General features: G+C 45.4%; 1 protein-coding gene across 1 annotated transcript in view; it reads right to left on the bottom strand.

Annotated features, from left to right (window-relative positions):
- Positions 1–14,783, bottom strand: part of Susd1 (sushi domain containing 1) — a 115,066-nt gene that overhangs the window by 28,079 nt on the left and 72,204 nt on the right. The window contains exons 11-12 of the mRNA XM_059255808.1: positions 7,502–7,593; positions 5,946–6,132 (exon numbers count right to left, since the gene is read on the bottom strand). Coding sequence (XP_059111791.1) covers positions 5,946–6,132; positions 7,502–7,593 — 279 coding nt within the window. The remainder of the gene's footprint in view (positions 1–5,945; positions 6,133–7,501; positions 7,594–14,783) is intronic.

Genomic DNA, 14,783 nt, shown 5'->3' on the forward strand with positions numbered 1-14,783 from the left:
TTTAAGACATCAGTAGAATTTGTTATATGAAATTTTCAAGTATCTGGCTAGAGAGATGCTCAGTGGATATAAAGCTTTCCCCATTGCTTGAGGGTCTGAGTATGGATCCCTGACGTCCATGTAAATGCCAAGTGTGGCAGTGTATCTATAACCTCAATGCTAGAGGTTGGGAAAAGTGGATGAGACAGGAGGATCCCTGAAACTCACTGGCTAGCCAGTCTAGTCAAAATGCTGAGTTCAAGGTTCTTCCTAAACATACATACACACATACATACACACATACATACATACATACATACATAAATGTGGAGTACAATAGAGAAAGATGCATAACAACTTCTTGCCTTCATACTCACAGATATGTATACACACACACACACACATACACACACACACACATGCACATTCACCCATACATATACTATACACATGTTAAAATGTCTAAATGTCAAAAATAATGAAAAGAGCCAGGCGGCGGTGGCTCACGCCTTCAATCCCAGCACTCAGGAGGCAGAACCAGGTGGATCTCTGTGAGTTCGGGGCCAGCCTGGGCTACAGAGTGAGTTCCAGGAAAGGCACAAAGTTACACAGAGAAACTTTGTCTCAAAAAACCAAAAAGAAAAGAAAAAGAAAAAATGAAAAGAATAAATTATCTTGATGTGGGAAATGTATAATATATATCTAAAGATTAATACTGCTAAAATAAGCAAATCACTGAATCAATAAAAGGAAATGCTATAAATGCAAATGTATTAAGTTTTTTTCATCTAAAACTAATGACAATGAATTTTTTTAAAAAGGAAATTTTTACCTGTACCAAAAGTAAGCAAAGGTCCCAATTTTACGGTATAAGCACACGGGATTAAATCAAAACACAATTCTATTGCCTGAGAACTCGGTATAACGCTGCCTTCCTGAGATTTCTAGAACAAAAGTGTAGGAGGAAAAATGAAGACACCTCTTTGCTAAACTTCATGCATGGCTCCATGCAACCAAGATGTGCTCAACAGAAGCTCACAGAAACAAAGAAATGGGAATGTCCACCGTAAGACATCAATACAAGGTCAGACAAGCCTTCCCCACCCACAGAGCTGTGAGGATCGGCCCCACTATATACCTCTCAGCATTTTGCATAGGTATTTGTACATAACCAGTTAATAAATATTGCCTGAATTCAAGTGTTGAGTTTCAGCATGGTCCTTCTACCATATCCATCACACTCACAGCAATTCTGGCTTTTAGGTTTCTGATTTAAGGAAACCTTCCCATGCACTTTTTTGTTTGTTAATTTGTTTTGTTTTTCTGAGACAGGGTTTTTCTGTGTAGCTCTAGCTGTCTTGGAACTTGCTTTATAGACCAGGCTGGCCTCGAACTCAGAGATCCGCCTGCCTCTGCATCCCAAGTGCTGGGACTAAAGGTGTGCGCCACCACTCCCAGCCTCATACACATTTTATATGGTTAAAATTTATGCAAGAAAGTGACCCAAGTAGCCCATTTCCGGGGGGAGGTCATCTGGTCTCAATGAAGACTAACAGGAACTGAATGGTTTTAGTGAGTGGAGTGGAGAGTGGTCCATGTCCACTGTGCCATTTACTTTGGAGATCTGTGATAGAAAGTAGCTGGGATATTTCAGGGAATTGGAGAAGGGCATGAGCTGCAGAAGCATGGGAGATTCTGGCCTGACCCAAGACTGTGTCTCCAGGAATCAAACAGCTTGTATTTATCAAAGACTTTGAAAGGAAAACAGATGAGTGAAAGCCAATCCTTATCCAGATCTCTAATGCAACTTTAGCTCCCCCTGACACCAGGTCCTGGTGTCAGGATCACTGAGGTGCCCTGGAACCAGCTGGGAAGAATGGGGTCTTCACTGAGGACACAGGGTGCAAAACCTTTAAATAATTGGTGGTCACCCAAAATGGAACAGAAGTCTGCAGGAGAAAAACTCAGGAGAACTGGTCCTGCATGATGCTCCCCAGTGATGTCACTCAGCGATAAGAAAAGGGGTTCCAGAGGCAGGGGCGGAGGGAACGGGAAGTCCACATCTGTAGATCATCTTCTCTTTTTGTTAGCATGAAGGCCAGTAGAGACAGGAAATTTCTCACACGAGTTCCCAGCATTGGCACTGAAGTCAAACATAGAAATGACTTCTGCCCTTCCATCCCTTTCCCTTTTCTCCTCCAGCTTTCTGCGTTCCAGAAGAAACAAACTGACTTCAAACAACAACCATGTCATGTAGAACAACTGGACTTTATCATCACATCCACAAGTACACTTACTTTTGCCCCCACTCCGCCCCCCCCCCCCCCCGGGATCCACCACCACCACTTCTCTGGTTTCCTGCCTTGTCTCTATGAAAAGAAAAACTCCTTGGGGTCTACATCAAGGATGAAAGCTTGTTTGTTCTCCTCCCTGCCCTAAAGAGAAGCATGAATAAGCCTGTTCTAAAGAATGAGCCGCCTCATGCAGCACAGGAGCCAGGAGCCAGAAACTTCCCTTATCCCCAGCCAGCACCCGCTCTCCTGCTTTCTCCTGTCTGTCTCTACACTCCTCTTCATCTCCTCTGAGGTCAGCAATATATTTAAAGTTCTTGTTTTCATCGTTCCCATCAGTAAGATTTAGTTTAATGGGAGGCTCACCGAAGGGAAATTCCACCCGCTTTTCTTCTGGGAAAGCATCCGCTCTGTTTTCCAGACCCAAATCCTTAACCTAACATTTCTGGTAACATTTCCAAGTTCCTGGCTTTGCTAAAACAATGAATGCCACACACATCTGGAAGATCCTTTCACATCAGCATACCGGGTTCTCTTTTCTCTCATTTTTATGGGATGAAAGGGGTTTTTTTTTTCTCCCTCAACTCTTTAATAAAGTCTTACTAATTTGAATTTTCATGCTTTTAAAAAAAAAAAAAAACCTGCCAAGTCTAAAGCAAGGTCATATAACAGCCATGATCTCAATGCACTAAAACTGGCTGCACCGTCCCAGTGAACTTGAACAGCTCGACAGTGCCCCCTGGTGGCCGTGAGCACAGACACAGGACACGTGAGTGACATTTAGCCTCAAAACAAAGCAAAAATACATAAATAAAGACAAAATACCTATAGCAAGTTGTTCTGTGACTTACACATATATCCCATGGCCAGCCCTCTCCTGGCTTCACACACAGAAAATAAAAATAATAAAGTGTAGCTGAAATATTTTTAAAGCAGTAAAACTTACCCAAGTATGACAAGGACCAGAGAATAGGACATAAACGTTCAATTGAGCATCACTTGTCTCTGGCACAAAATACTCAGAATTTCTCTTGAAATTAGATTTTATAATCTAACTCCTCAGCATCAATTACCCCCTGGCCATTATTTGACAAATATGGATTTAATTGTGCTAAGTGTCATTTGTATTTGTTGAGGAATTCAATATAGAAACAAACAAAGGAAAAATTTGCTTTCAAAAAAACTCCATTTTTAGAGGGGGAGAAAGATAAGAAAACAGTTTTTAAGATCTGAAAAACAAGTTCTATGAAGAAACTCAATGAGGGTGAGTGGCAGAAAGTAATAGGGTAGGGGCTGGAGAGATGGCTCAGGGCTTAGGAGCGCTGGCTGCTCTTCTAGAGGAGCTGAGTTCAATTCCCAGCACCCACATGGCAGCTCACAAACATCTGTAACTGTAGTCCCATGGGATCCGACAGCCTCTTCTGGGGTGCAGATGTACACGCAGACAAAACACCCATACACATAAGTAAAGAGATCTTCAAAAGAAAGTAACAGGGTAGAGAGTGAGGAGGGCATTTTTGAAAGGATGGCCAGGTGAAGCCCTCTAAGGGTGTTATGGTTTAAATATGTCCCCCAGATATCGTGTGCCAAAAGCCCACACATTAGCAGTATTTGTGAAGCAGGACTTTCGGGAGGTGATGGAGTCATGAGGGCCTTGTCCTTACTACGGTGGGTTAATCCATTTATGGACTCACGGGTTATTGGGAGAGTTGGTCTGAATAAAACCCAGCTGTCTGGTTATGCCTTCTCCACCTCACCATGTGATACCCTGTGCCAGGCCATGGCCCAGCAGGAAGGTTCTCACCACCTCTGGCCAGATGCTGTCCTCCAGTCCACCCTTTCCAACATCCAGAACAGTGGGCTGAAGGAAACCATTCTTTGTAAATCACCCAATCTGTGGTCAGTTGTAGCAACCGAGAGTGCAGTGAGACAAGGTGGTACCAATCACACCTGAGTGCTCATGGGAAATCACAGAGAGATCACGCCAATGGAAAAGCAGGGACAATGCTTACCTAGTTAAGAAAAAGCAAGAAGGAGAAAGAGAAGGAGACAGCTGGTACCTGATGAGGAAGGAGATGAGGGGGAGTCGAGTTAAAGGAAGTGGTCCAGGGTTGGCGTAAATGCTCTATGCTAAAAAAAAAAAAAAAAAAAAATGGATTCTAGTCCAGCTTTAGAACTCGCTGGAGACCTTTGAGCAGGCACCATCACATTCTTACTGACGCCGTAGCTGCTGGGTGATCCTTTTAAAAGCATGGTGAAAGCTTAGGTTACAGTTTGTGGTGGAGAGCGGCAGCCAGGAGTGAAAGCAGGAAATTGGCTACACAAGCCAGGCGTGGTGGTGCATGCCTGTAGCCCTAACACTTGGAAGGCTGAGGCAGGAGGACCACCTGATTGAAGCCAGCTTGGGCTACACAGAAAGTATGATGGGAAGCTGAAGAAGGTAAAGTAGCTGGGGGCAGGGGGGGACGGGCTCATTGTTAAACAAGATATTGCAATATGGGCTTGGTAGCGTTAGGAATCATTCTGCACTGGATGGAAGTTGGCAAGGAGGGATGGGATCGAGCACACACTGGAGGGGATGGCAGCTTTAGATAGGAACGGGGACACGAGGGAAGGCCATATACATGGAAGGAAGGTAGGAATGGAAGGGGTGAGAAATGAGTCTCCACCTCAGCATTTTTAATTTCTCATTGAGACAAAAAGCAAGAAGCGACATTTGGGCTGGAGGTCAGGGGTCAGGGCTCAAAGACTTGAAGACAGCAAGATAAGTTAGCAGAAGGCGAATTGACTGGAGGTCTAAAGGGAGACTGCTTACTATGCTCCCGGCACTAACCTACACTTAAGGCAGTTGCTCCAGAATGCGAGTCTATTGATACATTCACTGTGTGAGTGTGTGTAAGTCACAGGGCAACTCGTGGGACTGGCTCTGTCCTTCCACCGTGTGGGCTCCGGGGACAAATGCCAGGCTCAGGCTTAGCGGCATGTACAGTGGAACCATCACCTTAGTTTTGGAGATAAGGTTTATCACTGAACCTAGAGCTCACCGATTCAGTTAGCTACCTGATCAGCAAGCCTTGGAACCTGCCTGCCTGACTCCAGCACTGAGTTACATGCCTGACATTCTAAGTGAGTGACGGGTCCCCCCGATGCTTGTACAGTGAATAATTTGACCACTGAACCGTTTCACTACAACTAGAACACTAGTTTAATGTGTCACTAGAAAAGAGTAACAAGAAATCTTTTCAGGTATGAAACGTCTTAGACTTGTTGGCTGTTGTTGTTGATGATGACGCTGTTTGGTTTATTTGGGGATTTGGCTCAGGCTGACCTCACACTTGTTATTGAACTCTTGACTCTCTTGTCTCTACCTCCCAAATGCTGACTGCGGGCATGAAACTCCATGCCTGGCTGAAATGTTTTAAATGTTTCAAACACCCAGAAGGGACTTAACTCACAGGCTTATACAATTTCAATGTAATTGACATTTTGTTTCAGATAATTAAACAGTGCAGGCACAGCTGTCGGCCTCTTCGGCCCCCTCTGCAATCCCACATCCTTCCTCCCTTCTCTTTCAAGTTTCATTTATCGTGACAGAAAGCAACAGTATTCCTTATCTGGGCTGCCAACAGCTCTGCGGCAACCTCATGAACGCGCATGCTGTTATCCAAGCTTTACCTGCTATCTGGGTTGTCAGGTGGAGGACCACAGGAAGGGTTGAAGACAGAGCCTGCAGGCTGACGTTGTAGTTGGTACCGGGATGCAGGTCCAGGCATATCTCAGGGGCCTGGCTGCTGCTGGTGGTATTAAAGACTATTTCCAGAACAAATGCCTTCTGATACCATCTCTGGCCCCAAATGTGGAACTGAAAGATAAAAAGCTCACGGGGTGAATCATCGGCTTGAAGGTTCTGAATGCCTCGAGAACTACACGCTTACCAGTTTTCTCCCCACTCCCTTCTTCGTCCCCTCTCTCCTTTAGAGTTTTTTTTTTTTTCAAGAAGTAAATGCAACAATAAGCTAATAGTCAATTTTCAACACTATACATATTTTGTACATGTGGTGATTACAATACCATGAGGATAATACATATATTTTATCGTAAAAGTACACAAACTGATCGTTATGGTTGATAGCTGGAATCGCAACCCTCGGGAGGCTTGATTTATTTATATTTTTATATTTTATTTATGTGTGTAGGGAGTGGGTGGGTGTGCCTCTGTGCAGGTGTCCACACTGAATCCCCTGGAGTGGGGATCACAGGAAGTGTGAGCTGCTGGGTGTGGGTACTGGGAACCCAACTCTGGGCTGCTGCAGGAGCAGCAGACACTCTTGAGTAGTTTATGCCATGCTGCCCTACAAAGGCCAGCCTAGGAGACTGACAGTAAAACTGTCTCAAAAATAAGATGAAAGAGCAAAGCTCAGAGGCCCCTATACAGGCAGCTTGCTCTTTTTCATCCTTGCACAGACAGTGTGGAAGCCTGCCAGCAAAACCACAGAAGCATAGCCAAAGAACATTTTCCTGGAGAGAAAATCAGGAATCTAACCAGGCACAGCCTGATTAGGGAGCTCCTTTTCGGGACATCCCAGGAGCTGAAGCTGGAGACCTTTCTCTTCCCATGACCACCTTTCACTCAGTTATCATCTACCTTCAGAGAGTGCCTGTGACTGTCGGGGCAGCACACTTAGACCCTGGGCTCTGCACAGACACCAGTGTGCTCAAAGATAACCGGACTCCTACCAGAGACTCTGCCTGAGTATTGACTCTGCACCAGGATACACAACTCGAGAAACTTCCACGATTTCTTACCACCCCCAAGGAGTCTGTCTGTAGACAAACATCGGATGTGGTTGTCAATGCTTCTTACTCAGTCTTCAGGACATCTGCTGCCAACAGCAGCCGCAAACGTATTTTTCAGTCTTGTAGATCTAAAATTTCTTTTTAGATTTATTTATTTTTATTTTATATGTATGAGTGTTTTATCTACATGTATGCGTATGCACGTGTGCATGCCTGGTGCCTGCAGAGGTCAGAAAAGGGTAGTGAATTTTCTGGAAATGGAGTTATAGATGATTGGGAGCTGCCATGAGGGCATTGGGAATTGAACTTGGGTTCTCTGAAAGAGCAGCTGGGCCATCTCTTAACTGCTGAGCCATCTCTACAGCCCCTAGATAGGTTTTAAGCCTTCCACGTAGTACACATATCTGCAAGTAAGGTAAATTTTAGAAACTTACTAAATACATCTCTTCTACATTGGCTGACTTCAGGCTTCTCCATCTCAGGCAGGTTTCATTATATATTGAAATATTAGTGATGGTCTGTTTTGCTGCAGAGGGAAAAAAAGAACTGAATTTATACTGTATGGGGAAAAAACCCGCAAACCCACTAACTTTTCATTGAACTATTTTCTAGGAAAGCATTTACATAGGATGAATTCAGCAGTATTGTGATTCAGAAGTTAGCGGCAGCAGTTTTCAAAAGACACCATGTCCGTGTTTAAGTGACTGAGTCCTGGTGAAGATTTAAGAACCAGAGATACCCAGTCAGAAAATTCCTCTTAAAATATTTAGGCTAGTCACCGTCGACCCCCTGGGTTTACTAGGTTTAAGTCAGAACTCACTGCCCTGGGCTTTGGGAATCAGGGGGCATCTGTTTGAAATTCTGCATTAAAGGGGACATTTCAGTAGGAGAATCACTCTGAGGAACTGAAAACTGCCATCTCAAGCAGCCTGACTTTTTGTGAAAAAGTGAGGTTCCCCTGACTTGTGTTTCCACACCACGTTCTCATAATCTGCTCATTTTCATGCTCATGGATCTAAACGCCAAAACACAACCTTAAACAATTTGTTCCAAATGCACAGCTACCAGACCACCTTACTTACTGCCAACCCTGGTACCAAAGGTGACTACAACTATTCCCTGGACTGGAAATAACATAGCTGAAATGCTAGGCGTGTCATAGGAACACTGCAGTGACCACGATTAAAAGACGACTCCCAAGGCACCTGGAAGGAAAGTCCCATGGGAAGCAGGGCTATCCTGGGCAAACCTCCGACCCGACAGGTGTCTATGAATGAAGCTGAGTTGGTAGATGTGACCCTCCTGTGTGGGCTGAGCATGTTACAATGAGAAAACTTGCTCCACATGTCACAACCTCACTTCAGATGCTACAAGACAGCAAGAGAGGAAGAACCTCGGGTCTGGGGGATACGACCCCACTGCTCGGTGACTGAAAGGTGGTAGGACAGAGTAGAAGCAGGGACCCAAAAGACCTAAGTCTCTGGACACTTGAAAGTGCAAAAAATATTTAATGCTATTATAATGTCATTGCTTATTCTGTTTTGTTTTTGTGGGATTAGGGTTCAACCTGGGACCTCAAATATCCTAGCAAGCATCCTTCTGCTGAGCTACATGCCCAGTCAAAAACGCCAGCATGAACAATACTATCCCACCAGTATGAGATCACACAAAAAGTAGACTGGTTTCCAGTCCGTGTAACTAGATGATTCACAGTGCCGAAGCTGTACAGGGGATGGCAGACCAAACACCAAACAGTCTGTGCCAAACTCACTGCCTGATACACACACAGGGGATGGCAGACCAACACCAAACAGTCTGTGCCGAACTCACTACCTGATACACACACAGGGGATGGCAGACCAAACACCAAACAGTCTGTGCCGAACTCACTGGCTGATACACACACAGAAGACACAAGAGCAAACAGGGCTGGAGAGACGATGGCTCCGCAGTTCGGCGCGCTCGCTGCTCCTGCAGAGGACCTGGACTCAGGTACCAGCGTCCACAGGGTAGCTCACAAACATCTGTAACTCCTGTCCCAGGAAATCCAATACCCTCTTCTGACCTCCATGCACACTGCTCACACACATGGCACACATACATACGTGCAAAAGACTCATACATACAAGATTTTAATTTAGCTGTTTTGAGATAGGGCTCACTCTGTAGACCAGGCTGGGCTGGAACTCATAGAGATCCACCTGCCTCTGCCTTCTAACTACTGGGATCAAAGGTGCATACCATCACACCCAGTCTTTTTATTTTTTATTTTTGAGTAAAATTGTATGTACATATCAGCACATAGAAGTGGGTAGTAGTTCACAAAAAAAAAAAATAATGACCAAGAAAAATTTATTCCCAGAATACACACTCATGATTGGAAAAGCTATTACTAGAATAAAAGAGACTGCGTGGTTACTTTCATATTCATAATGGCTACTACATTTAAATATATTCCTGACTTAAAATCTTGGTTTACAAGGACTCAACTTCTCAGAAGCCCTTTTGTGTAATCATGTTTATTAGAATTTACCATGCTCAGTGGTAAAATAATTAAGCAATTTCTTGTAAAATTACCAACAATACAAGGATGTCTGGTCTCAAGGCTATTATTTGGTATTAGTCAGGACATTCTAGACAAGAAACAAGAAAACAATGAGGTACGAATGCCAAAACGAAATCGGGAAAGGGATGTAACTGCCAGTAAGTCTCAGGGAATGAAGAGCACACCAACTGCCTGAAGACAACAGAGAAACAAGACAAGATCGCGGGATCTTGGCAAAGTGCATTCAGACAGATGAACCGGGGAGCAAGCCATTTTCTTTCCGTGTACAAGAAAAGCATGATTGTCTGGGTGATGCCCTCAGATGTACAACCTCAGCTCCTGAGACGATGGCTGTGTGACCTACAAGGGGTGATTGAGACAGAGAGATTAGCCTGGATTATCCAGACAGGCTCAGTGGAATAACCAGGATCGCTATAAAACAGGATTAGAGTTAAGGAAGGGGGATGTAAAGCTGGGGGTGGGAGGTGGGGTGGAGAATGGCTCAGTCAATCATGCTGTGAAGATGTGAGAGTCTGAGTCTGGATCCCCAGCACCCATATAAAAGGCTAGGTGAGTGCATCTCTAACCTCATCCCTGGGTGGGTGGGTGTGGGGAGGGGATGGGTGGATCCCTGTGGCTCATTCAGCCAGTCCAGCTGAATTAGTGAGCTCCAGGTTCAGTGAGAGACTCCAGTCAAAAACGAAGGTGGAGAGTGACTGAGGAAGACACTTGATGACGACCTCTGACCTCCACATGCATGGGCGCACACACACACACACACACACACACACACACACACACATCACACAAGAAGGAAGGAAAAGGGGTGAAGGGGGCAGGGGGAAGATGAAAAGAAGGAGGAGGAGGAAGACTGGAGGGAGGAGGGGTACTCTTGGAATCCCGGCACTTCAAGGCTGAGGCAGAGCCGCAGGACTATGCAGGGAGGCCCTGTGAGTGACAGAACGCTGCAAGCAGAGAGCAAAGTGGCAGAAGGTGGGGCCACGAGCTGGAGTCGACACACAAGCAGACTCTAAACTCTAGGAGTAAGGAGATGGGGTCTCCCGTCGGACCCTTAAAGGCACGTGGTCTGTTCACACACCGGCTGCAGTGTCTGACCTCCGCGACTCTGTGACAGTCGACCTGTGCCGTTTTAAGACACCGGGTTCTCAGTGATACAGCAAACCACCAGGAAACTAGTCCAAATAACAAAATACAAAACTGAAAAGACCCGACTGAAGTGATAACAACTCCAAGTAGCCTAAGAGAAATCTAACAGAAATATCAAAAAAAGTCAGCCAGGTGTGGTAGCACAGGCCTTTTTAATCCCAGCACTCTGAGTTCGAGGCCAGCCTGCTCTGCAGAGCGAATTCTAGGACAGCCAGAGCTACACAAAGAAAACCTGTGTTGAAAAACAAAAACGTAGAAGCAGAGGAAGAGGAGGGAAAACATAAAAAGTTGGTAAAGGGTATAAAAGAAAATAATGCATAGAGAAACGTCATGAACGGAAAGATTGAGGAAACCACAGGACGAAATAGAACCAACAGAACCCAGTTTGGCACGAAATAGAACCAACAGAAGCCAGCTGGCACACTCAACAACCAGAAAACGATCACTGCTCTTCTTTGGGGAGATTAATGAGAAAAAGCAAACTGGTGATGGTGGGGTTGATCAACTGACAAGGGACATGACCAGACACAATAAAACCATAAGGGGCTGAACATCTAGCACCTGGGTTAGGCAGCTCACCACACCTATAACTCCAGACACAGGGGACTCCAACAACCTCTCTGGCCTCTGAGGGCACTGCATTCACACGTACACACCCACATGCACACAGATAATTACGAACAAAATAAGTCTTAAACGAAAAATACAGCATTACCTCTCCACGTTCTTTGTGATGGTCCCAGCAAGAGATCTTTCTTGGATAGATATTTTTCCTAGTTCGCTTATCTACCATAGATGTGCTCTCTTTACAGTTTTTCCATGCTTCATACTTTAAAAAGGGTACCCACCCCCCTTTAAAAAGCAATCTTTTTGGTTTTGTGGGAGGTTTTGCCCCTCTAGGAGTGATATCTGCCATGATCAGAATGCTGGAGTAACGATATATTCTATTGTTAGTAAAGGAACAAATAAACTAATCAATGGGAAGGGCAGAATCAATCAGTAGGCCTATCCACTCGGGGGACCTTAGAGATGAGAAAACAGTACTTCAAATCAGTGGCCAAGCAATAGTAGATTTCTACCTGGATATAATCAGAAAAAGATGTTCTCAACTGGAGCAAAAATTAAATTTAAAATATACTATAAAATATGTAAAAGAATAAATAGTTCTATAATCCTAGGAAGGAAAGACATACTAAGACAAAAAACTAATTTTAAAATGATTTTTCTTGTGTGTGTATGCTGCCTGCATGTATGCTTGTGTGCATACGTGCCTGGTGTTTGTGGAGGTCAGAAGAGGGTGCTAGATCCCCTGGGACTGGAGTTACAGATGGTCATGAGCCACCATACAGGTGCTGGGAACCAAACCTGGGTCTGCTGAAATACTAGCCAAGTGCTCTGAAGCACCGAGCTATCTCTCCAGCCCCTAAATATTAATTTTAAAAAAAAAATTTGACTAAAGGAAGTTAACTTTTCTGTGTGGCAAAAGATATAATAGCCAAGTTTGAAAGGTAAGTCACAAACAAGGGTGGCAGTGGGGTTGAACAAAAAGTGGCCGCCCTAAAGTTTGAATCTGAAACGACTCCCACAGGCTGACATTCTGAACAGTAATCCCCCAACTGTTGGTGATATGGGGGGTGCTACCAAGCTCTTAAAAACTGCCTGGCTGGGCATGGAGATGCAGTCCTTTAATCCCAGCACTCGAGAGGCAGAGGCAGGGGGATCTCTGCAGCTGGGTCTACAGAGTGAGTTCCAGGACAGCCAGGTCTACACAAAGAAACCCTGTCTCGAAAAACCAACCAACCAACCAACCAGAAACCGGCTGCTGAAGTAGGCCACAAGGGACGGATCTGTGTGAACTGCAGCCTGGCCCTGCCTTCCACCTGTTCCCTGCTCTAGTCTAACCGCCTCCGCGTGGACAGCTGCCACCGCAAGGTCCACCATGGTGGCTGGTGCTCTGCCATGCCCTCTCCACCAGGAGGAACAGAAACTTCGGGAACCATAAGCCAAAATTAATAAATAAATAAATGAACCTTTCCTCCCTTAAGCCATTCAGTGCAGGTGTTTGGTGACAGGCACACCAAAGTATCTACCACAGTCTGACAGCTGGAACACTAACCACGGCAACAGCACAAAGATGGGAGAAAAGGGAAAAGGCGACTCCCAGGGCAAGTCCAACAGGCCTTTCAACAACAACGAAGTTCCCAATTAAGATAAAGGAAGGGCAGGAGCGTGGCTCAGCATCAGAGAGCAACTGCTGAGCCATATGCAAGGTTCCCGGCTCAGTCGCCAGCACCAAATGAAAGCAGTTGTTGTTTACTGGGCTCTCAAACACTAAGAGTGGTCATATACGATGCCAGCAAAAACGTTTTCCTAACAAGCTTCCATTGACTATTAGTATGCGTGTAACTGGCACAGTCTCTGTAAAGGTGATTTAAAATCGAGGTGAGACTCAATGTTACAGAGCCATGGGGCCCTCCAAGTATGCAAACATCAGCCATCTCTTCAAATTTAAGATAACATTCTTTTATGAGACACCAGTATCTTGTATATTACTAAAAAAGAAAAACTTCTACCCAGTGAACAATCATGATTGTTTCCTTATCTTACCAAATTATGCTGCTTGAAAGCTTTTTCAGACTCCTGTAAACACTAAACTTGTATCATGTTATAAACAAAAATGTTTCATATTTGCTGTCTAAGATTTCTCACTGTTTAATTGCAGGAGCAGTGTCTGTACTGGGTGAAAGTGAGGGGTGTACCCATGTGTGTGGAGGCCAGAGGAGGACTTCAGGTGTCTTGCTCTATCAGTTTCCACCATATGCTCCTGACAAAGGGTCTCTCACTGAACCCACACCTACGCTGGCAGCCAACAAGCCCCAGTGACACTCCTGTCTTGGCCTAGGCCCCCACCGTGGTTATGAGCATACACATGAGTGTGCTGGCTGTTTACATGGGTCCTGCAGACTTGAACGCTGGTCCTCACGCTTGCACAGTGTGGCAGTTGGAATGAGACTATCTCCCACTGGTCCCCTGTTGGTGATGTGTGCTATTTGGAAAGGTTCAGGTGGGGCGGCAGCAGCCTGCCAATTCTAGTTTGCTCTCCCTGCTTCCAGCTTGCTTTTGAAGATGTGAGCTCTTAGCTTCCTGCTCCAGCTACCACGCCTGCAGCTTACTGCTTGCTATGCCTCACCCTCACCCCCACCCCCCGCCCGTGATAGACTCTTATCCCTCTGGATCCATAGCCCAAATAAACTCTGTCTTCCACGGCTGCCTTGGTTATGGTGTTTTGTCACAGCAACAGAAAAGCCGTGAATACACAGTGCCCTAGTTAGGGCTTCTACTGCTGCAGCGGAACACCACGACCAGAAAGCAAGTTGGCGAGTGTGATGGCGATCAAGAAATGGGAGGGCACACCCGTGAGAGACTTTTGCTTAGTTTGAAGTGGGTGAATCCACCTCTCGTCTGGACCTTTGAGGTAGGAAGACACACACTTTGATCTGGATCTTAAGGTAGGAAGACACAAGTCTTTAATTAGGATCATGAGGTGGGAAGACACACCTCTAACCTGGGCCACACCTTCTGCAGGAAGCCTATGTAAGGACACGGAAGAAGGAAGCTTGTGCTCTTTGCCGGCTGGCTCTCGCCTCGCTGGCAAGTCCATTCCTTCCCTGGCATTAGAGCCCTGCTTCTTTGGGACTCATGGCCTGCCACTGTTGGATTAGTTGGACCATAGGCTTTCAGTGGTTCTAATAAATCCCACATACACACACACACACGCACACACACACACACACACATATTCATTCTATAAGTCCTGCTACTCTAGAGAACCCTGACTAATATAGGGAAAAGGGTTTATTTGTCTTACACTTCCAGATCACTGTTCCTCATCAAAGGAAGTCAGGACAGGATCTCAAACGGCAGGAACCTGGAGCCAAGAGCTGATGCAGAGGCCATGGAGGGGTGCTAATTACTGGCTTGTTCCCCATGGCTTGCTCAGCCTG

Source organism: Peromyscus eremicus, chromosome 2, assembly GCF_949786415.1.
Source record: "Peromyscus eremicus chromosome 2, PerEre_H2_v1, whole genome shotgun sequence".
In the NCBI taxonomy this organism is placed as follows: Eukaryota; Metazoa; Chordata; class Mammalia; order Rodentia; family Cricetidae; genus Peromyscus; species Peromyscus eremicus.